The sequence below is a fragment of the Ammospiza caudacuta genome, chromosome 18 (genome assembly GCF_027887145.1).
Source record: "Ammospiza caudacuta isolate bAmmCau1 chromosome 18, bAmmCau1.pri, whole genome shotgun sequence".
Classification (NCBI taxonomy): domain Eukaryota; kingdom Metazoa; phylum Chordata; class Aves; order Passeriformes; family Passerellidae; genus Ammospiza; species Ammospiza caudacuta.
This window is the reverse complement of record NC_080610.1, coordinates 7,412,454-7,434,705: the sequence shown is the minus strand read 5'-3', so window position 1 is coordinate 7,434,705 and position 22,252 is coordinate 7,412,454. Positions and strand designations below refer to the sequence as shown.

The following is a 22,252-nucleotide window of genomic DNA, read 5'->3' as shown; positions in this document are numbered from 1 at the left end:
TGTTGCCACATTTAGGGAGATGTAAAGCAGTGTTTTCTGCAGCTCCCAACATCCAGGGCTAAACTGCCTAGTGAAGCTTGTTGAAGCCATTTTCATCTGTGATATAGCAGTCAAATTTAGTCTAGAAAAGAGGCAACCATGAGCTCTTAGTTGTTTGTCAGTTTCTCCTATGTTCTTAAACCTAGGAAAGGCATACTGTTTCCTGTTCAGGAAGTCTGTCCTTAAGAGCAGTTCTTCTGGGATTGTTGTTTAGATGGTGACCAGAGCCCTTCCAGAACTCATGTGTCCTGGCTGCATGTGAGGCTGCACACTGTGGCAGTTGAAAATCCATCTTTTGATAGCACCAGGCCACTGCTGAACAAAGTGTTGTCCAAGAGAGTAAATACACTGTTTCCAGCTATCAGTTTACTGGGCTTAGTGCATCTGTCTAACACAGAAAGTGCATGTGCAGAGCACAGTGTTCATTAGCAGGCTGCTTTTGGTCCCAGGGAAGCTAGCAAGCTCTCCTGGGATGCTGTTGATCAGGTTGACAGTTCTCAATGCTGTTAAACCAGGCAGCAAATGCTGCATGTGATAGCTCTTAAGTCTTGCATTGTCTCTTGGCACTGCATTCAAGTAACATGATCAATTTATGTATAAATTATGCTAAAACATTATAGAACAGTTCAAGATACGTATTAACTTGGGATTAGTAACTCCTGAATACGATTTCTCCATGGCCAGCAGCCTTTATCTATCAGCGAACATCTCCCAGTTTGGCAGTCACAAGTGTTACTAGCAGGAAACACTTCTGAAATGGGAATAGAAATAATGGCATTACAAGCCAATATTTCAGCAGTCTGAGTGGGTGTCTTGTGAACAGAAAAGAATATTCCTGGAGCTGAGTTGTCTCATCTGCAGTAAAATAAAACATCACTTTGACTTCATGAAAGGAGTGGATTCCCTTATTCTTTATAATTTGGTTCAGTTAGCATTGGTTTTATGTCTGCTTAGCAGGGTAGAGTTCTGGTTGTTTAAAAGGACTACTGAAATCAAGCTTAAACCTGCAGTATAGTTTCCTAAATCATGAAGAGGTAATCTTAACTGGACCTAAACCTCCAAACCTTCCTATAGCTTTTCTGAGCTTTTGACTGCCCTCTCTAGTAGATACTTGTTGTATGAAGCCCACCTAGTCCAGTGTGCAGTTCATCCAACAGGAAAACAAAATGGGAGCTGTGATCTTTGGCTGTCTGAAGCCATTTCAAGTCTCATGCTGTTTGACTCGGTCCAAGTCATCTACAGCAGCTACTAAATTGACATAAAGTGGAGCCATTCTTTCTATTAATTATACTGAGTGACATCTACTAGGCATCTGTAACTTGGCATAGCAGTGCTGCCAGCTGGCAGCACAAGAGTTTACACAAGCTCTGTAGCTTAGACTGTTTTTTACTGCAGCTTACAGTAAATTGAAGTGTCTGTGCTTGTCAGTTGTTGGAATGTCTGTGTGAGTGTCCGTAAGGAGATTGTGTTTGGTTTTGGGATGGTACAAGTGTTGGGGGTGGAGAGGGGATTCTGTTCAGAGTCAGGTGTCTAAGGAGACTGAGATGTGACAGGACACTAACCCTGTCTGTAGCACCACTGCAACAGTGGCTTAAACTGGGTGCTTGTAAATGGGCACTACAGGATGGCCATTGTGGTAATTGATCTGTGATGTTTCTTGGATTTTGTCATACTAGCTGGGAAAACACTTCAGATCTTTAACATTGAGATGAAAAGTAAAATGAAAGCCCACACAATGGCTGAGGAAGTGATCTTCTGGAAATGGATATCTGTGAATACAGTTGCCTTGGTGACAGAGACAGCAGTGTACCACTGGAGCATGGAGGGAGAATCACAACCCCAAAAGATGTTTGATAGACATGCTAGTCTTGCAGGCTGCCAAATCATCAATTACAGAACAGATGAACACCAAAAATGGCTGCTGCTGATAGGAATTTCAGCACAGGTAAGTTCCCTGGCAGCAATATGTTATGAAGGTAATTGGGAGAGACCTGGCCCCACTTCACTTAATAGCTGCTGTAGTTTAACCTTGGTTTCTGTAAATAAAAAATTCAAAGCTATCTTTTGTGTAGAAATAGCCTGACTTCTAGTTTGGTTCAAGTGTTGGAGGAGGGGATGAGAGGCATTTGCTGCTTTTTAGTTTACTGTCCCAAGGATCTTGCTACTAACATTTGAAGTCTTCTCTAAAAGCTAACCTTTTCTTTTTTCTAGCAAAATCGTGTGGTTGGTGCAATGCAGCTGTACTCAGTTGATAGAAAAGTCTCCCAACCTATAGAAGGCCATGCAGCAGCATTTGCAGAATTCAAAATAGAGGGAAATGCCAAACCTTCTACCCTCTTCTGTTTTGCTGTGAGGAGTCCTGCAGGAGGCAAGGTAAATTCTACAGCTATGTTCCTGTAGTGCCATAGGTAGGTTGTTTGCATCAAACTGAATGTGAAATTCATTAGCATTGGATATGCTTACAACTGCTGAGCAGTCTGTGCTGGGCTGAGGTAACACCACAGTAAATGCCTTGTCTTTACTAGTCTTGTCCTCCAAAACTGATGAATTGACAAGTGTGACTCAAAATATCTTGAATGGGTTGGCTTGAATAGGAATAGTCACTTTCATAAAAAGAGGGGTTGTTTTGGGGTTTTTTTTTTGTTCTCCTCCCAGGTTTTAATTTATCAGGTTCCAGAAAATTTAACATTCTGAATATGTGGAGCACAGCTCCCCAGACTGTGTTGGCCAAATGTGGCAGATGACTTCAGTAGCATATCTGAGGAAAGGAACTCCTTTCATGTGGCTGCACTTGCAGGCAATCTTGTGACATGAGCTCTTTTCTTCCTAGCTGCACATAATCGAAGTAGGTCAGCCAGCTACTGGAAATCAGCCATTTGTTAAGAAAGCTGTTGATGTGTTTTTCCCACCTGAGGCACAGACAGACTTTCCTGTGGCAATGCAGGTAAATGTTTGACCCCCCAAAAAATGAGCTTTATAGCCTGGCAAGGAGCTGACATCTGCTGCAAAGATTGCTTTCTATAGTGCTTTGCTGTCATTCTTCCTAGTTCTGGGGAGGGGGTGTAATGGGTTTGTGGGAGGTAGCATGGACATTAAAACAGTAACTTAAATATTTAAACTGCTCCTATATTTTAAAAAATAATAAACAAAAAGCCCCCACAAAACTTCTACAAAAAAAACCCCACCAAACCAATTAAACAGACAACAGAAAAAAACCCATGAGAGTGTGTTCAGGGAGAGTGTATCCAACATCACTTCGGCTATTCAGCTTCCTACTAATGTTCCAAGTTCTGGATAAGAATATTAGCATACCTCCTGTAGTAGCAGCACAGAAAAGGCAGTTTGGGGCATAAGTGTGAGATTTTTTAGGAAAGAATAGAGCTAGTTGCTATCACAGACCAAATTTACCAAGCATGTCTCTAGGACTAGAAATGTGTCATAAAATCAGACTATCTTGGAGCCTAAGACTGCTGATAAGTCTGATAGACCAGCTTTGGAAATAGACCAAGAGATGCCCATAACTAAGGTGCATCTGTGGCTCTATACTTCAGCTTAAGGTTTAATTAACAAAACATCCAGAGACTTGTTCCAAGGGGAGAGTACTTTTATGTCTGAGGACCCTTTTGGCTTGAAAGCCTCCCCAGTTTCAGTGACTTGACAGATAAACTGGAGTACTCAGTAGATGAGCTTGGTTTAGATTCTGCTGGTGCTTTGGGTAGGCTTTGCTGGAAGAGAATGGGATTATCTCATTAATATTTCTGAACATATCTAGACTAGAATGCTAATTATGCCCAAACTTTTCTCCTCAGCTTGGCTTATTAGGATGAGGAGTATGTTCTTTGCTGCAGATGAATTTTAATTTCCCTTCAACCTCTGGAGCTATGGCTGCAAATGGCCAGCAAAGCTGTTCATTGCTTTTGAGTCTTGAAAGGAAGAAGCCTGAAGCTATATTTGTTCTTAGTGTCAGTACAAAGGCATGTCTCTGCAGTGCTTTCTTGTGACTAGGATAAAGGCAGCTGTGTTAAGTGTTACAATCTTACTAGTTTTTACTAATGGAAACCTGTTTTTTGGCAGATTGGAATTAAGCATGGTGTGATTTATCTGATCACGAAGTATGGCTATATCCACATGTATGACTTGGAGTCTGGAGTGTGCATCTACATGAACCGTATTAGTGCTGACACTATCTTTGTCACAGCTCCTCATGAACCTACCTCAGGCATTATTGGTGTGAACAAAAAAGGACAGGTAACAAATCCACCATTCTGTTTCTGAGCCTTCTAAAGTTCAAATGGAATGTAACAAACCTAAGGAGTGACTTGATGCAACAAATGTCATGGAAGACAGCAAGTGACTATTTGATTAATCAGTTTTTATGTCTAATCGTGCAGAGCTACTTGAGGAAGAACTTGGTTTTTTACTAATCTGCTCCTTCACAGATGAGCTGCATAGCTATTTTGTTGTTATATTTCATAGTAGTTGTGGAAAGGACAGTACTCCTCAATATGCCTCTTGTCCTTTGCAGGTGCTTTCTGTATGTGTTGAGGAAGACAACATTGTGAACTACGCTACGAATGTTCTCCAGAATCCTGACTTGGGACTGCGAATGGCTATACGGAGTAACCTGGCAGGGGCAGAGGAGTTATTTGCCAGAAAGTTCAACACGCTGTTTGCTCAAGGAAACTATGCAGATGCTGCTAAAGTAGCTGCATCTGCACCAAAGGTAAGTAACTCCAAAGGTAAAGCTTAGAAACTTGCCTAAGCTTAGTGGATTGCTTAGGTCACTTACATTTCAGAGCTTGACATTCAAAACATAAAGAAGCCGTAAGGAGTGGCTGCTATGCATTTCTAACCAGACTGGACTTTCTGTGGCCACTGACTTCCTGCTAGAAAGTCATTGATTTGATGGTCTCTATCCTGAAGGTTTAACAGTAGATGCTTCAGTTTATTCTTCAACCTGCTTTTTTTGCTAATGCTATTCAGTCTCCACTAGTTAAACACTGCTTCTCTCTATCTTGTGCCTGTTCAGGGAATTCTACGTACCAGTGATACAATTAGGAAGTTCCAGAGTGTACCAGCTCAGCCTGGGCAGGCCTCTCCCCTGCTCCAGTACTTTGGAATATTGCTTGACCAGGGCCAGCTGAACAAGTTTGAATCTCTGGAGCTCTGTCGCCCCGTCCTGCAGCAGGGCCGCAAACAGCTTCTGGAGAAGTGGCTGAAGGAAGACAAGGTAGGCTCGATCGTGACATTAGCCTACTTCTGTTGCCTTTAACAGTTGAGTGTGAACAACACTTTGTTGATGCTACAACTCTGAATTGTTCTGCTTGACCAAATACCACTTCTGACTTCAGCTGGAGTGCTCGGAGGAGCTGGGAGACTTGGTGAAGACGGCTGACCCAACCCTTGCACTCAGCGTCTACCTTCGAGCTAATGTGCCAAACAAAGTGATCCAGTGCTTTGCTGAAACTGGCCAATTCCAGAAAATAGTGCTGTATGCTAAGAAGGTAAATCATTTATTACAAACTGCAGGCTCTGTCTTATGTTTAATGTGTCCATTGTGCAAATCATGGTGTATTACTATGGTCTAAAAAATCTAAAAAATAAACTTCAAAGCATCCAGAATTTTATGAAGTATTAATTTAATGGACTGGCTTAAGCTTATTTGACAGAATAAAAATAAGATTCTTCCAGACTTCCTCAGACTTTGTTTTGTAATTCATAAAAAAAGAAAAATTGCTTAATGCCTACTTTTAAGTTTAGGACTTGATAAATAGGCCTGTAGGACTGTTGAAAAATTTATTCCAGGCAGTTTTCATACATAGCCAGAGAATTGCCCTGGCACAAGTTCAGTTACTAAGTAGGTGAATACTGAATTTCTGTGTCAACAGACTAGAAATGCTTTTGTCTGAGAATTCCTGGAAGGTGGGGGATGGGCACTGCAAGCTCACAACAGTTTATAGTCCCTATGCTAAAGAATCTGAGGGCTTAACAGAAGTGTAAAGCTTCCTAAATATGCATGACTGCTTCTGAAATCTCTAGGTTGGCTATACCCCTGACTGGATCTTCCTACTGAGAAGTGTGATGAGAGTCAGTCCAGAACAAGGCCTGCAGTTCTCTCAGATGCTGGTGCAGGATGAGGAGCCACTGGCAAACATTAACCAGGTGATGCCTACAACAAGAATACTGGTCTCTTTCTAGGCAGAGGGAATAGTGTAGTACCGTCCTGGGGACTGGTAAGGCTGGTTCACATCTCTTGTCATCTTTATTAGAGGAGTGACTAAATAGTCTAGTTAAGTTTGGTTGTCATTGAGTCTTTAGAGGCTAGTATGTTTTCAAGTTGTTGGTTTATTGATAGTAAACCTACCACAATCTTAGTCTAAGCAATAAAGTATTACTATCCTAGTGTTGACTTTAATGGAGCATATATCTCCTCATGCAGAGAATTTACAGGAAGATGAGCAAATAAACCTAAGTTCAGTTCTGGCTGCCATTGACCACTCTTGGTAAATGGATGAAGAAATAAGGGAAGATTGTGCATTATTAAAGAATGAAGCTACTTGGAAAAAGTCCTGGCTTTATTTCTAGCAACTATCCCAGCAGGAGAAGGGATGAGCTTTCCGTGTTTTCTTAGAACTAAGTAAGAGTGGGTGGTAAAGTCTGGCATAATAGCTCAGAGTAATGCACTTCTTCCATTCTAGAGAAAAGGGAAACGTGAAACTTGTCTCTCTGTTGCCATGATAGTAAGACTATGAAAGCAAGGCAATGCAGCATGGTAGGTGCTGTGATAGCCTGTTCTCTCAGTTTGAGACAAGCTAGAATCTTGTCATAAAGCAGAAAATAGGGGATGCAGTATCATAACATCACCCCAGGACACCTCTAGCCAGGCTTTTTGTATACACAGAAAAATCTACATGTGTGTATATAGACCTCTCTTCTGTAACTTGTGCAATCTCAACAGATTGTGGATGTGTTCATGGAGCACAGCCTGCTGCAGCAGTGCACATCCTTTTTGTTGGATGCCCTGAAAAATAACCGCCCTGCAGAAGGCCACCTTCAGACCCGTCTCCTGGAAATGAATTTGATTCATGCCCCGCAGGTACAACCCAGTTCCTCCAAAAAGGGAGAGAGAGTACTGGACTAGCATAAGAATAGGATGTCTGATACTGTTATCTACAAGTTGTTTAGTAACATGAAAGTTTACTAAGTCACTGCTGTGACTTCTCAACAACTTGTAGGCTAAGCTGCTGTGATTCTCTTGGCAGTTTTGATTTTTTGACAGTGAATATGAAATGTAACCTCCTAGGTTGCAGATGCCATCCTTGGAAACCAAATGTTTACACACTATGATCGTGCTCATGTTGCCCAGCTGTGTGAAAAGGCAGGCTTGCTCCAGCGAGCTTTGGAACACTACACAGATCTCTATGATATTAAACGTGCAGTTGTACATACTCACCTCTTGAATCCTGAGGTAAGTGTTGTCCAGAGTAAGAAAGTGATGTGAACTGTCTTTAGCACTGGAGCTGCTGTAAAATGGGTTGTAGGTACTGAAGTAGCATGAGTAACTGTGATTCAAGAACATTTGTCCGGTTAATGATCAAATTGTAATCTGTACATTCAGTGGCTTAAATCTTACTTCAGTTCCCCAGGTGGGCGTTTCAAATATAGTTTCCAAATGCATTTTTGTGATTGTAAATACAGTGAGTGTTTTTATATCTTTGGTCTTAGTTCATGGAAGACTTCCCTCTAGTGGCTGGGGTAGTAACTGTTTAGTTGGCCCATCTTAGACGTCAGTCAAATCCTGTGTGAGTTACTGAGTAAAACTTCTGTCTCTTTGCAGTGGCTCGTGAACTTCTTTGGCTCTCTCTCAGTTGAGGACTCTGTGGAGTGTTTGCGTGCCATGCTGTCAGCCAACATTCGGCAAAACCTACAGCTCTGTGTGCAGGTTGCTTCTAAATACCATGAACAGCTTGGCACCCAGTCTCTTGTGGAGCTTTTTGAATCTTTCAAAAGCTATGAAGGTACAGTATTAGTGGGAAGCAGCTTACTTGGAAGCTGACTGATTAAAGCGAATAGTAAGGATTGTAGCTTTTATGGGAAAGGTACTTTTCACATGGCTGGATCTTAGGATACTTTTATAAAAGTGAGCTCATCACAGTGAGTTCTAGGGGTAGTTTTGTTATAGATGGTCTCTTAACTTTCTTGAGTAAAGACCAGAAAGAAAGATGAAATCTGAAAGAAGGGAAAAAGAGTCTTTCTGGTACTCCCTGTAGTTGACTGAAAGCTACTCTGTCAGCAAGGCTGAACTCTAAGTCACAATCTGAGGCCCATACAGCCTTCACTTTCTTCACTTCTAACAATGTTAAACACATGTGACTCTTTCCAGGACTGTTCTATTTCTTGGGTTCCATTGTAAACTTTAGCCAGGATCCAGATGTTCACTTCAAGTACATCCAGGCAGCTTGCAAGACTGGTCAGATAAAGGAAGTGGAAAGAATCTGTCGTGAAAGTAACTGCTATAACCCAGAACGAGTGAAGAACTTCCTGAAGGTAAATATTCTGCCCAGGAATTGAAGAGTCTTCTGTATGTTTTGCTTAGCAGCAGAGCTACAGCTTTCTAGTGGAGGGAAACACCAAGAAAGTTTAGTTGGCATGGCTGTGAATAATCTTTTGTTGTTTTTTCTCTTTCACACAAAATACAGGAGGCAAAGCTCACAGATCAGCTTCCTCTGATCATTGTCTGCGATCGGTTTGACTTTGTTCATGACCTGGTGCTCTATTTGTATCGCAATAATCTGCAGAAGTATATTGAGATCTATGTACAGAAGGTAAGGGCTTGTTCTTTACTTCATTATAAGGAACTACAGCATGGTCTGCTGCCTCTTTTTTCTCACTCTCCCAGTGCAGAGATGGCTTCATTAAGCCTTTTGTCTATCACAGAAACATTATTCCTGGAATGTATATATGAATGTTAGTTACTCAAAGTTCTCTGCTTTGAAGTATAATTGAAATTGTTAACTAGAACTTCCCCATATGGAAGACTGGGGGTGCATTATTAGTAATGCTAATAACTAATTTCAATGATGGTGGCTTATTCTAGGTGAATCCTAGCCGTATACCAGCAGTGGTTGGAGGGCTTCTTGATGTAGATTGTTCTGAAGATGTCATCAAGAACTTGATCATGGTGGTGAGAGGGCAGTTCTCCACAGACGAGCTGGTGGCTGAAGTGGAAAAAAGAAATCGGTAATGAAAATGCATCTGTAGGCACCAATGTGGGGCTTCCCTGACCCTGCTACACACAAATTGAATTGCATGCAGTTTTGTTAAATGATGAAGTACTGATATTGTTTTGTGTTTCTCTGTAGAAAAGCAGTTCAAATTTGCTGGTCAGTCTTTTGATTGATTGGGTCATGTAGAAATGCCTGACAGCAGTGCATCATGTATAACCTGGCTTTTGAACACTGCCATACAGCCAGCCATGGGATGTGCCTTCGGAGTAAATTTGGATCAAACTGTCCTGACAGTCTTGCTGCAGGCCCACAGCAATTCTGTAATTAGTTTCTAACTAACCTGTAAAACGAACAAATGGCTTTAGACCTGAACTGCATAATAAAATAGGAGTTGAAAGATTGTAAAACTAGGAGTATCTGCAGATCTGTCTTCCACTCATTTAAGACTCATTAAAAAATAACTGTCTGGTCTGTGTTTGCTTTTAAGTTTGACCAGCAGACTTGTTTGAAGAGAAGGCCAGGCACTGAGTGGTAGCTGTAAAACATACCTCAGTCTGACTTATAAACCTAAAATGTTTGCTTCTTCAAAGGCTTAAGTTGCTGTTGCCATGGCTTGAATCAAGGATTCATGAAGGCTGTGAAGAACCTGCAACTCATAATGCTTTGGCCAAAATCTACATTGACAGTAATAATAATCCAGAGCGCTTCCTTCGTGAGAATCCTTACTATGACAGCCGTGTAGTTGGCAAATATTGTGAAAAGAGGGACCCTCATCTGGCCTGCGTTGCTTATGAGAGGGGGCAGTGTGATCTGGAACTCATAAAGGTTAGCAAAACTGCATTTATAAGCATGCTTTAAAGAACTGCTTGCTGCCTGAAGTGGAAGCCTGTCTGGCTATTAGTCTAACACTTGCAGAATCCTGTCTTGCAGTCTCACTCAGGAGTTGAGGCAGGTGGGATTCTTCTATGTGGAGACAGTAATTTTTATGTTGATGAGAAGAACTTATGCTATATGTCCAAACTGGAATTGTATAACTGGAACTGTGAAGTACAATCCATGTCTTTCATCCACTGATTCTGCTTGAAATTCATTTGTTTATTAGGCCCAGGTAATGACTAGGCCTACCATTAAAGCTTTGGTAATTTGGTTTTTTTGAGCCTTGAAGGCTCAGCAAGAGGAGCAGGCTGTCATCTACCCTGGCCCTACCATGAAAGAAAAGTTTTCCCTGAAACTAAAACAGGCTTTGTAGTTTTCCTTTGTTGTGATTGACCCGTAGACTTGCTCCAATACTTAACCAGAAATGAGGAAAATAAATGTTGACACTTTAACTACAAGGACTTACTCCAATAGCATTCCTCTCCTATCTTTAAGCTTGTTGTTCTTAGAACATCCGTCAGAATTTCAAGGGCAGGTGAAATTCTCAGGGTTCTCAGATAGTTTCTGGTCTCAGTGGGAACACCAGAGCTTAATGTCAGATGAAGCCAGTAGTGCTTGTGGTTGCTGAGAAAAACATTCTCCTCCTACCTGCACTTCCATATTGGTATATGCAGAGAATGTCAGCTATGAGCATTAGAATGGTAGCATACTTGCTACTGGATTAAAGTGAATGACTTTCCAGCCTGAAGTGTTTAATTTTTAAGTAATAGTTCCACTGTAGCTGTTAGAAAAGGGCTGGCTACGTTTGTCTCCTTTATTTCAGGATATGAAGGTGGCTTTGAGTTGTTGTTTGCTAGAAGGCTTCTAGGATAAACTTTACCATTGGAGTTAGCCATTAAAACCTGTCTGTACCAGTTTCTTCCCTGAACTGATGTTCTGAGAAGGTGTTTCTGGTTGTGGAATAAAAGATCTTCCTGTAAGAATTACTCTTGAGACGTTGTTGTCTCCTGGAAGAAGGGTCAACTCCTGCAACTGATAAATGAAAAGCATAAAGCAAAATTGTGTTAGTACTGATTTGCTCACAGCACAGTAATTGAAATTCCACAGGCTTATTTGGATACTAGCAATGTGAGCTGTTGCTGTAAGATGACTTAGGCCTTCAGCTTTCTACTCTTCTAGCTGGAAGTTGAAGCTAGTGGTACGAATAGGATCACAACTTGTAACTCTCCCATAGTGCACTTCTATAAGGAATTTCACACTTATTCTGTACCCTTAACACCTTAACAAGAGAATCCAAGCCACTTGCTATTCTGAACACTCGTAAGCACATAAAGCTAATGACACCAAACACATAACCTACTTCTAGCTTTAAACAACTGCACCATTCCTCAGTTCACTACTTAGCACTGCCCAGGCAAGTGGCTCCCCTTTCTAGATTTAAAACTTAAGTTCTTCAGGCTTCTGCAGGTCTTCACTTCAACCAGAAGCAAATAGTTACTGTGAAGCCACAGTCAGAGTGTTTGTGTTGGGCAAAACCAAGAGAAGCTCTAGAAATTCTGCTGGAGACCTTCTCCATGAGCCTTCCAGATCAGAGGTTGGGTAAGAACTTGTCTGTGGCATTTAGCATTGGTCAAAAATTAGTTCTAGTCAGTCTTCTAGACTGTCTGGTTCATAGCTAGCTAAACTTGTCTTGTGGTACTGACCCTTAACAGTAATGCCAATAATTGTAACTTCTCCTTCAGGTGTGCAACGAGAACTCCCTGTTTAAGAGCGAGGCTCGCTACCTGGTGCGCAGGAAGGACCCTGAGCTCTGGGCAAATGTACTGGAAGAAAACAACCCATTCAGGCGGCAGCTTATTGACCAGGTACAGCAAAAAGGCTCAGCTTCCATCCTGAAGACCTCAGGATGTCTCAGAAACATTATGGAGCATTAAAGTATCATTCTTCCCCCACAAGGTTCCTTAAAGCCCCATCTCACCATATGAAAGTTTGTAAGAGTTGGAGTGGCAGGTATTAATTCTGACCTTCATGGTCAGAAGATCTAGCTACCAGTAAGATAATTTTTCTGTCCTGGAGAATGACATTTTTCTAGGGAATTTGTTTCCCATATAGATGTAAGATGTGATTTTACTTCTGTATAAAATACAGCTAATAGCAGTTTCTTGCTGTCTTTATCAAAATACTCTCAAAACTCTGAAGCTTTAATTTGTAGTTCACTGGACAAATAACTTGACAAATGGACAAATACTTAATTCGGGGAAAACACTTAATAGTTTCCTGCCTTTGAATCTAGGTTGTCCAAACAGCTTTATCAGAGACACAGGATCCAGAGGAAGTTTCTGTAACTGTGAAAGCTTTCATGACTGCTGATCTGCCAAATGAACTGATTGAATTATTGGAAAAAATTGTCTTGGATAATTCTGTATTCAGTGAACACAGGTAAGAGGAGAGCTTTGTCCTCAAGTTTAGCCTATTCAGTACCTTTGTTTAGGTTGTGAATGATCCAGATTATCATGGGCCTCTTGGTTGCAAGACCTAAACACTCTTCAGTGTTTATAATAAGGTGAAAAGCTAGAATTTGGAGTGCTTTGTACTTGAAGAACAGAGCTAGTTCACACTGTGCAATTTGCAGTGATGTGTTGAGGCCAGAGAACACTAATACTGGTAAGCAAATTCTTTTTGAAGCTAAATGTCAGTGGTTCTCAATCTGGCGATGAAATGTTGTTTCTAGTGACAGTAAGTTGTTTCTAGTGACAGTTTATTTTTTCATGTGTGCAATCCATGATACTTAAGCAGGTGTTGCTGTGCACTGCTTATAGTCTATGCCTTCTGTTAACCAAAGGAATCTGCAGAACCTGCTGATCCTGACTGCCATTAAGGCCGACCGCACCCGAGTGATGGAGTACATCAATCGGCTGGATAACTATGATGCCCCAGATATTGCCAACATTGCCATCAGTAATGAGCTGTATGAGGAGGCCTTTGCTATATTCAGAAAATTTGATGTCAATACTTCAGCAATTCAGGTGAGGTGTGGTTCCTGCATGGTGGTGTAGAATGCTTCCCTGGACAGAAATGGCTGTTCTAAGAGCAGTTAGCTTCATATTGCTTACACAGAGCAGTGTATACACTTGAAGAAATAGTTCTGTTAGAAGGGACAGTGTTACAAAATTTAGATTTTTAACTTGGAACTTCAATTTCAAACAGGTGCTGATTGAGCACATTGGCAACTTAGACCGTGCTTATGAATTTGCAGAGAGATGTAATGAACCAGCAGTGTGGAGCCAGCTGGCCAGAGCCCAGCTCCAGAAGGACTTGGTGAAGGAAGCCATTGACTCCTATATAAAGGCAGATGATCCATCTGCTTACATGGAAGTTGTTCAGGCAGCTAATAGAAATGGTAAGGCAAAGCATCTTCAACTTCAGATTGCTTGGATGTGAGCTAGGTTATTGCATTTACATCAGGAGCTATTGAGACTTAAGAATTCTGTTTCAGAGAAAATGGGAACAGTCAGTTCCCATTTAATCATGTTGAGATTCCTGTCACCAAGATTGTCTGTCTTGCTACACCAAACATAGACCTCTCAGTAGAGATAATTTGGACTGTTATCTAAAGTATCACTAAGTATAATGTATTTATTTGTATGTGGCAGAATTGCTTGCCAGTTGGATTGCAGAATGGTAGCAAGAAGTCCAGTCTTACCTGAAGGTGACTTGATGTTGACAGGGAATTCCATAACTCAAGTACAAATGGCTTATTATCGTGGTAGAGGAGAGATTTGAGCCTGCTTGTGAAAACTGTCCCTAAGGTGGGCAAGGTAAACAATACAGAATGACTAAATAAAGGATCTTACATATCTCTGCTCTCTTCCAGATAATTGGGAGGACCTAGTCAAGTTCTTACAGATGGCCAGGAAGAAGGCCAGAGAGTCTTATGTAGAGACAGAACTTATTTTTGCTTTGGCAAAAACGAATCGTCTGTCAGAACTGGAGGAGTTTATTAGTGGCCCTAATAATGCCCATATACAACAGGTATGTCTTGCTCCGCAGTTTCCAGCTGTAACTTTCTGCTTTGCTGACCCCTCATTCTTACTGCTACCTTTGTTTACCTTGGACTCCTCTTTCAGGTCGGTGATCGCTGTTATGAAGAGGGGATGTACGAAGCAGCAAAACTTCTCTATAACAACGTGTCCAACTTTGCTCGCCTGGCATCTACCCTGGTGCACCTGGGGGAGTATCAGGCAGCAGTGGACAGTGGCCGCAAAGCCAATAGCACAAGGACTTGGAAAGAGGTAACTTAAAACTTGTGGGTTTTAATAGATTTTAATTCTAGAACAAGTATTATGGAAATACCTATTTGGAACGCTTAGTAAACCTCAAATTTGGTAAAGCTTTGTTCTGTTAACTATTTGCTGACTGTCATGACAGGTCTGTTTTGCCTGTGTGGATGGAAAAGAATTTCGCTTGGCACAGATCTGTGGCTTGCACATAGTCATCCATGCTGATGAACTTGAGGAGCTGATCAGTTACTATCAGGTAACTGTTAATATTCTAGAAGACTTGTACAACATACTTGTATCTGCTAATAAAGTGGTCACAGGAAAAAAAAGATACTCTAGGAGCTAATATTTAAATTCAGTTTTCCTCTATCTTCATTTCTTAGTGGCAACGCACATTTTTTCTGTAGTAAATGGAGAGGTAATAGTTCCCATTGTGCCTTCTTTTATAATTCTCTCACCTCACTGGAGTAAAAAATCTAAGCACTTTCAATGGAGAGAAAGTGAAAGCATGTTGTATTTAGGTAAATATGCATTTTAGCAAGCTTTATTAATCCTTATTTTCCTAACATCCAGGATCGTGGCTACTTTGAAGACCTCATTGCCCTTTTGGAAGCTGCTCTGGGCCTAGAGCGTGCTCACATGGGGATGTTTACTGAACTTGCCATCTTATACTCCAAATTCAAGCCTCAGAAAATGAGAGAACATCTGGAACTTTTCTGGTCTAGAGTTAATATTCCAAAGGTATGCAGTAAGGTAGCTGCAAGTGAAGGTGGGAAGCTGCCAGTGAATCAAACATGGTGCATTTTTTTGTTTTTCTTATTAGGTTCTCAGAGCTGCAGAACAGGCTCATCTCTGGGCAGAACTTGTATTCCTGTATGACAAGTATGAGGAGTATGACAATGCAATAATTACTATGATGAATCATCCCACTGATGCCTGGAAAGAAGGCCAGTTTAAAGACATAATTGCCAAGGTAAGTAACTTGGTAACTGAAGCAAAGAGCTGAAGGCTTCTTTCACGACAGAGGCAAAAACGCACAAGAGAATTGCTGTTTAGAAAACAGTTTGGTTAAGTTACTACTCAGTTTTTCTGCTGTACTTAAAACAACTTCCAATCAGTTTAGCACAAAGAATTAATCTGATCTTGCACTATTTCTTTTATGCTGTGCAGCACATTCTGTTGAGTGGCAGCACCTAGCACAGAATGTTTTCAGAGGCTGCGCAGGATCATAGGTCACAAGCAAGAGGCCTAACCTTCTTAATACCTTTGAGCTGACTGCTGGTTTATAGTGAGGATGTTGCTGTTCTTGGAAGACTTCTGCATATGTTTCCAGCTGTTTTGGTGTGAGAAGAGTGGTGGGCAGTCCCATGAGTACAGCAGAGAATAGTGAATTGAGAAGTAGTTTAAATGAAATATAAGACTGAGTACACTTCTACCGTTCTTGGGGGTTTCAGGGAAACAATTTAAGGACTTTTTAAGGCTACAGTCTTCACTGACTGCAGAAGTGGACAAATGGTCATATTAGCTGTAATGGCTGCCTGTGCCAGGACCTCTTCAGTGGATGGATTAGAATTGGTTTGTAATGCCCCTGGTAGCCTGTGATTTCACTGTCTGGAAGCAGATGGCACAAGAAGCAATCATAAGATTGACCAAGAATTCTGCATCAGTTTAAAACTTCCTACCTCTGGAAGGAAACTTAAGCTGTTGTTTAGTAGGAGTCAAACAAACTTTGTACTGAGTTAGTGGTCTGAACTAAGCACCTTAGGCTTACTTCTGTTTAAAGTACTAACTAGTGTCTGATCATGCAGGTGGCCAATGTAGAGCTGTACTACAAAGCCTTGCAGTTCTACTTAGACTACAAACCTCTGCTGATCAATGATCTTCTGCTTGTATTATCTCCACGACTGGATCACACCAGGACAGTCAATTTTTTCTCAAAGGTGAGTTTGGGAGCGTGTAGGTCAACAAAAAGTCCTCTTGCTCAAGTTAAGATACTCTAGGCTCTGGCTGGAAAAGAGTTGACATCTGTTGAGTAGCTTTGCCACCGTTATGAAGGACTGAGAAGCAGCCCAGTCCTGGCTTGATAGGGGAAATGCAGAAGAGTTGCATAACTGGCCTTGGAGACTGTTTTATTTTACTGCTGGCAATACAGGATACCTTGTCTGAAGAGTTTTAACAATAACCACAAATTCTTGTAATAAAAAATGGGAACCTGTTTCAGGAGGATGCAGTGTCAGGATTGCTATACATAATCTTTTATTGGAAACATCTTCTTTCCAGGTTAATCAGCTATTTCTAGTAAAGCCTTACCTGCGTTCAGTCCAGAACCACAACAACAAAGGAGTTAACGAAGCTCTAAACAACCTTTTAACAGAAGAGGAAGATTTCCAGGTGAGCCCCTGAAAACAGATTGCTAAGCCTGAGGGATGGTTCTCTGGCAAAAATGCTGCTGACACAGTAATGTCCTTGAGTAGAAGATAACACTTCTCCAGTGCAGCAAAGAGAGGGCATGCAGTCAGGTCTTTAGCAGGCAGGAGTCTTGAGATGTCAATGATTTGCAAAAAAGCAGGTGCCACAGGTGTTTTTCTCAGAGCAGACCTCTCAAAGGTCAGTATCAGGTATGTACTCAGTGGGACAGCACTTCAGTAAATAAATTTGCTTCTGGCCGGCTGCCATTTGAAGACATGCTTTGTCTTTTTATGGTAACGAGCTCTTCTAGTCTGGAGTGGGTATGACCAAGTTAGCATCTTGCTTTGTTAGAAAGTATCCTTTGGAGAGGTGCATGAAATGCTCAGGTAAATCAGTAGTAGCCATGGTATCAACATCCAGCTGGCAGAACTGAAGCACTTGTGCACTAGGAATAGATGCTTCTTTACTCTAGTTTCACCTACTGCCATCTGGAAGCACGTGTAACAACTCTCTCTCAAACAGGGTTTGAGAGCTTCCATTGATGCCTATGACAACTTTGATAACATAACATTGGCTCAGCGTCTGGAAAAGCATGAACTAATTGAATTTAGGCGTATTGCAGCGTACTTGTACAAGGGTAACAACCGCTGGAAACAGAGCGTGGAGCTGTGCAAGAAAGACCGTCTGTATAAGGTGAGTTAATGACACTGCATAAAGCTCCTGGGTACTGAATGGTAGTTTCAAATCTGGAGTTTTAATCAGTAGTCCTTCACTTGAAGGAAAGACTCTTAAAGCAGAAGTGGTTGGAGTTTCAAATGCATGTCTTAAATCTAATTTCATAATGTTGTCCTGTGGGATGTGTCTTTTCAATCATTGGCATCTCTACAGTTACCTGTATCAGTATGGAGCATTCTCCATAGGCCTCAAGTCACAGGCTCTTGTAAGGGTACAGATGAAATGCAATTATAGTGGTATGCTCTTCAAACCTGTGGTGAGTTCTCACAGGCCAATTTGTATGTAGTCTGTAGGAAGCTTGTTGGATGATGTTAATAAAGTATTTGGCTTACCTCAGAGTTGTTGTGTGTGTATCTGGTCTCCTACAGAACATGCCTGGTGTTAAAGACTAACTTCATGGTATGCCAAGTACTCAGCTTATCTGGCTCACAATAACATGGATTTAAGGTGTAGGGCAAGATGTTGACAGGCAAGGGTCAAGTTTAACTGTTCTTTTCTGTAGGATGCTATGCAGTATGCTGCAGAGTCCAAAGATGCAGAGCTGGCTGAGAAGCTGCTCCAGTGGTTCTTGGAAGAAGGCAAGCAGGAGTGCTTTGCAGCCTGCCTTTTCACATGCTATGACTTGCTGCACCCAGATGTAGTCCTTGAGTTGGCATGGAGACATAACATCATGGACTTTGCAATGCCTTATTTCATCCAAGTGATGAGAGAGTATCTTACCAAAGTGAGTATTGCATAGGCTAAAAAGCTAAGACTTTAGTCTGCTGTATGATTAGCATTATGTAAACCAGAGCTCTTTGCATATATTTGGAATATTACCATTCCTCATGGAGGAAGTCTTCTTGAAGTTCTGTAGGTTTCATCACTCCAGGCTAGCTAGCAGAGTTAATGAATAGATGCCTTGGCACTTGAAGAGGTCTAGTTGAACTTCTGCTTTTAGCAGTAGACATAAGCAACTGTGCTTCTCACAGCAGCTCCATAGCTGATGAACTGAAAACTTGGTGAGGACAACACATATATCACTTTTATCTTTGTGTAACTATGAAAGTAAAGTCCCCATATTTCCTAGAGTAAAAAGAGCATAGGGCTTTTGAGTGCAGATTTTTCCTATATCAGCCATAGGAGTAGACTGCTCAAGGTGTTTGGTTTTTGAAATGGAAAACAGAACTTGAGATTCATAGTCTGGTTGCACAATACTGATACTAAGAGCTGGTTCTCAACTGAGGGAAAAGAGGTTCTGATCATGTGTGGTCCTGAAATGCTTGTCTCAAACAGCTCTAAGATACTAAGCTAAGATCCTACCTTGGAAGGCTGTAGGATTGCATAGGGCATCACAGTAAAGAACTTCATTAAAATGAGGAATGTAGAAGTGAGTGCTTCAGGTTGCTGCTAATAAGTCATGTTAAGTATTCCCCTCTGAATTTTCTTGCAGGTTGATGGACTATTCTATAAGGTGACACTCTGATTTCAAACTCTTTGTGTTTATTTGTGTCCCTCAATATCCTAGGTTTCTTTTACAGGAATCTAGCTGTAGCTTCTGCCAGAAGAGCAGTGTAATTTAGCTCTAACTCATTTCCTGTTCACTTTCTAATGCTAAAAGGATAACTATTCACAAACAACTTGAAAATCCAACCAGACTCTTCTCCTCTTCATGGGACACAAAAACAAGTGCTTGAGGAGGGCTTTACTTTGGGCTCCTTTTCACTGTATTACATATTTTGTGGCAGGGAGGATGCTGTTCATAAACAAAGAAAAGCAATTGCCATGTAACAGGATGTGTTCCAAGGGCAAATTGCTTTTTACACTGTAAATTACCAAAGTGTGGAATAATTCAGGCATGATGGTGAGTTTGTATAGTGCCATGAAACTTCTCTAAACTTCTTGCCTGTTGGTGTGATGAAAGTACTTGCACAGATCTGAAGCATCTCCTACTCCTGTTTCACTCTGGAGAAACTTGCCACACAAGTTTACCTGAACTCCTCCATGTGAGGTTTAGGTCTAAAATCATTAATCTTAAACTGCTGGTTGGATTTACAAGTAATCATGTGTACTAAATATGGGATAACTTGCCAGAAGGAAAAGCTGCATGGTGAAAGTGGTTTACAGTGAAACTAATTTAGTCTGTTGAATTAACTGCAAAACATGAAATTGGAGAATGGGCTTTATAAATGTGGTATGTCTAAAATTGTCGTCATGTAACTAACTTCAAAAGCACAAAAGAACAGACTAGTTTTGGTGGAGTGTGTACATATTCCAGAACTTACCTGTCTTTTCTGCATAAAAAAATGTTAAAGCACAGAATAGCCTGTCCCAGGAGTCAGGCACATGGAGTATAATGACACCTTGGAAACCTTTTGAACCAGTTCCAGGCAGCAGAGCCAGTGTGATCTGGTTTTCCTAGGGCTGCTCAACCCTTGTTGGGGATGGCTGCTATCGGCATTCCTGCTGTGCCCAGCTGAGGGCAGGACTGTGCTTCTGGCCAGAGCCACTGTAGCTCAGCCCCAGGGAAAGGCAAACCCAAGAGAGCTGAGGCTGGGGATAAATAGAGCAGGACAGGTAGTTGGAAATGGGTATCTGTCAGTTGCTTTGATCCTTAGTAAATTGGATAGCATTTTTAACAGCAATATTTGGTGTTATGCTGGAGAGCTCTTAGGCTGACAGCTATAAATGAACCAGTAAAAGACCTGCTGCCACTCAGGTTGTCAATTTGAGTTGCAAACTTCAAAATGTTGAGGAAACTGTTAAACACCATATCTGTATAACATCTCTAAAGTTTAACAGAGATCCCTCTTGAAGCAGTTCTTAGACCAGACGTGATCCTTGCAGTGGGAAAGGAAGATGAGGAACAGCTGAAATACAGCAGTGGGCCAAATGTAGGTTTGCCCACAATGTTAGTACTGCCTGTACCAGGATGTGAAGTTGTGTGACTTTCATGCCTTGTAGTCTTCAGTCTCAGTGGTTCTCTTCTGGAAGGTACAACTTGTTAAACCTGAGAAGGAAGGTGCTGTTGCTCTTCAGATTGCCCTCCACACCCACAATCTAAAGTTGTGTTTAGGGCTCTCCTGCATTGCTGTAGTGCTTACACAAATTTGTTTAGCATGAACAGAGCTTTATGTGGCACAGCACTAAGATCTGTATAAAGTTGATACTACTAGGCCACTTTCCATGATGGTTCTAGAGTTTCCCCTAGAATAAGTCTCTTGTGAATATCATTAAACCAGTACCTTGCAGCCAGGTTAGACTGTAGTCCTAGATTAGATCAAACTTCATGGGCTTGGAATATTTGCAAATATCTGTGAGTTGTCACTGAAGGGGAGAGGAATTGCAGGTTAATAGGTAAATGCACATTAGGCCTATTTGAGATGATGGATGCTCTGTTGGGTTTGAGTTCTGGATCATAGTTAGCAGTGACTAGAATAAGACCCCAGAAAATGCTTCCTTTGAAGGTAATGAGTTCCTCATCTGCATTTGAGATCTGCTGCTTATTGCAGTACACCCAAAAGAATTGGGAAGTCAGTTTTACAACAAAGCTTGCTGGGAATAGGCAGACTTCAGTATTTCCAACTTGGACTAAAAAGGAGCACTTGATAGCTGAAGTAGCAGGCATGAAAAGCTTCACACAATGGTGCAATTCCTAGACAAGGCCTTCATAAATCTCCTGTTCACTTCAATGTAGGTGGATAAACTTGATGCTTCTGAAAGCCTAAGAAAAGAAGAGGAACAAGTAGCTGAACCCACTCCAATAGTATTTGGTAGGTTTTAATTGATTACCTGTTGTCACTCTGGTCTCTCTTTGTGGAGGCAGCTTACATGATTACATTGTATCCAAGAATACTGGTTTCAACTGGATAGTAATTGAAATGGTTGTCTCTGCTCAATGAACTGTGTAAGTTGTTGAAGTGACATCTCACTCTTACAGTACTTCTGCTCTTCAGATTAAAGTATTGCTCCTCTTACATGGCTCAGATCTCTACTTTAGGAATCATGTTTCAGTATGGTAATAGGACAGGTGATACCAGGATGTTTCCAACCCCAGTAATAACTTACAGAGCATGAAAATTCCTCTTCTAATTCCTGTCTGAGGAATGTGTCTGCTTTCTGCTCTTCCAAGTAGAAAGGCCGACTGTCTTTTTAGCTCACGCATTTTAAGACATGTGCAGCCACCATGGCTGTCTTCAAGTGTGGTGCTATTATAGAAGCCCTTCTGAAGAGGCATTCTGCTAACAAGCACCTAGAAGTGGCTGGTAAGGGAAGGATGTGACTGGTTCACTGTCTGATATAAATGTTAACCTGAATTTAACAGATGCATGAGGCATGTGTGGGACTAGTGATGAAAACAAATCTGTCAAGGTGTGTTCAGACCCTTTGCAGCACCCTCCAGACTGTGAGACCTAACAGACCTAACAATTTGCTTGACTTGCTTTATTCTCTAGATCTGACCATGCATGGGTTAAATAGTACCAGTTTGGCTTTCAGTATGGTCTCTTCAAAACAAGCCATGTTTATTATGACCTCAAGATCAGTGGATATTCATCTTCCCTCTGCATCCTGCCTTGCTCTTTTGTAGCTTCCTGGTAGCAAGAGCAGATGGCATGGGTGCCTTATCCATGGCACATGTTGGATAGTGTGACTTGCTGGTGTGTGCTTGCACAGGGGCTGATTTTTAGCTAAAGCCTAATAGTCCTA

General features: G+C 41.4%; 1 protein-coding gene across 4 annotated transcripts in view; it reads left to right on the top strand.

The window, feature by feature from the left end:
• Nucleotides 1-22,252, top strand: part of CLTCL1 (clathrin heavy chain like 1) — a 34,615-nt gene that overhangs the window by 10,961 nt on the left and 1,402 nt on the right. Inside the window, exons 3-33 of one of the 4 annotated variants that reach the window (XM_058816832.1) lie at nt 1,716-1,984; nt 2,251-2,412; nt 2,870-2,983; nt 4,114-4,287; nt 4,565-4,762; nt 5,069-5,269; nt 5,391-5,543; nt 6,079-6,201; nt 6,998-7,135; nt 7,343-7,507; nt 7,877-8,057; nt 8,423-8,586; nt 8,739-8,864; nt 9,137-9,279; nt 9,857-10,091; nt 11,885-12,007; nt 12,436-12,581; nt 12,985-13,168; nt 13,350-13,542; nt 14,017-14,174; nt 14,270-14,434; nt 14,571-14,678; nt 14,996-15,163; nt 15,246-15,395; nt 16,231-16,362; nt 16,703-16,813; nt 17,354-17,524; nt 18,069-18,290; nt 18,999-19,019; nt 21,243-21,318; nt 21,727-21,810. In XM_058816832.1, coding sequence (XP_058672815.1) covers nt 1,716-1,984; nt 2,251-2,412; nt 2,870-2,983; nt 4,114-4,287; nt 4,565-4,762; nt 5,069-5,269; nt 5,391-5,543; nt 6,079-6,201; nt 6,998-7,135; nt 7,343-7,507; nt 7,877-8,057; nt 8,423-8,586; nt 8,739-8,864; nt 9,137-9,279; nt 9,857-10,091; nt 11,885-12,007; nt 12,436-12,581; nt 12,985-13,168; nt 13,350-13,542; nt 14,017-14,174; nt 14,270-14,434; nt 14,571-14,678; nt 14,996-15,163; nt 15,246-15,395; nt 16,231-16,362; nt 16,703-16,813; nt 17,354-17,524; nt 18,069-18,290; nt 18,999-19,019; nt 21,243-21,318; nt 21,727-21,810 — 4,758 coding nt within the window. The remainder of the gene's footprint in view (nt 1-1,715; nt 1,985-2,250; nt 2,413-2,869; nt 2,984-4,113; nt 4,288-4,564; nt 4,763-5,068; nt 5,270-5,390; nt 5,544-6,078; nt 6,202-6,997; nt 7,136-7,342; nt 7,508-7,876; nt 8,058-8,422; nt 8,587-8,738; nt 8,865-9,136; nt 9,280-9,856; nt 10,092-11,884; nt 12,008-12,435; nt 12,582-12,984; nt 13,169-13,349; nt 13,543-14,016; nt 14,175-14,269; nt 14,435-14,570; nt 14,679-14,995; nt 15,164-15,245; nt 15,396-16,230; nt 16,363-16,702; nt 16,814-17,353; nt 17,525-18,068; nt 18,291-18,998; nt 19,020-21,242; nt 21,319-21,726; nt 21,811-22,252) is intronic. The other 3 variants (XM_058816829.1, XM_058816830.1, XM_058816831.1) reach the window with 3 other exon arrangements.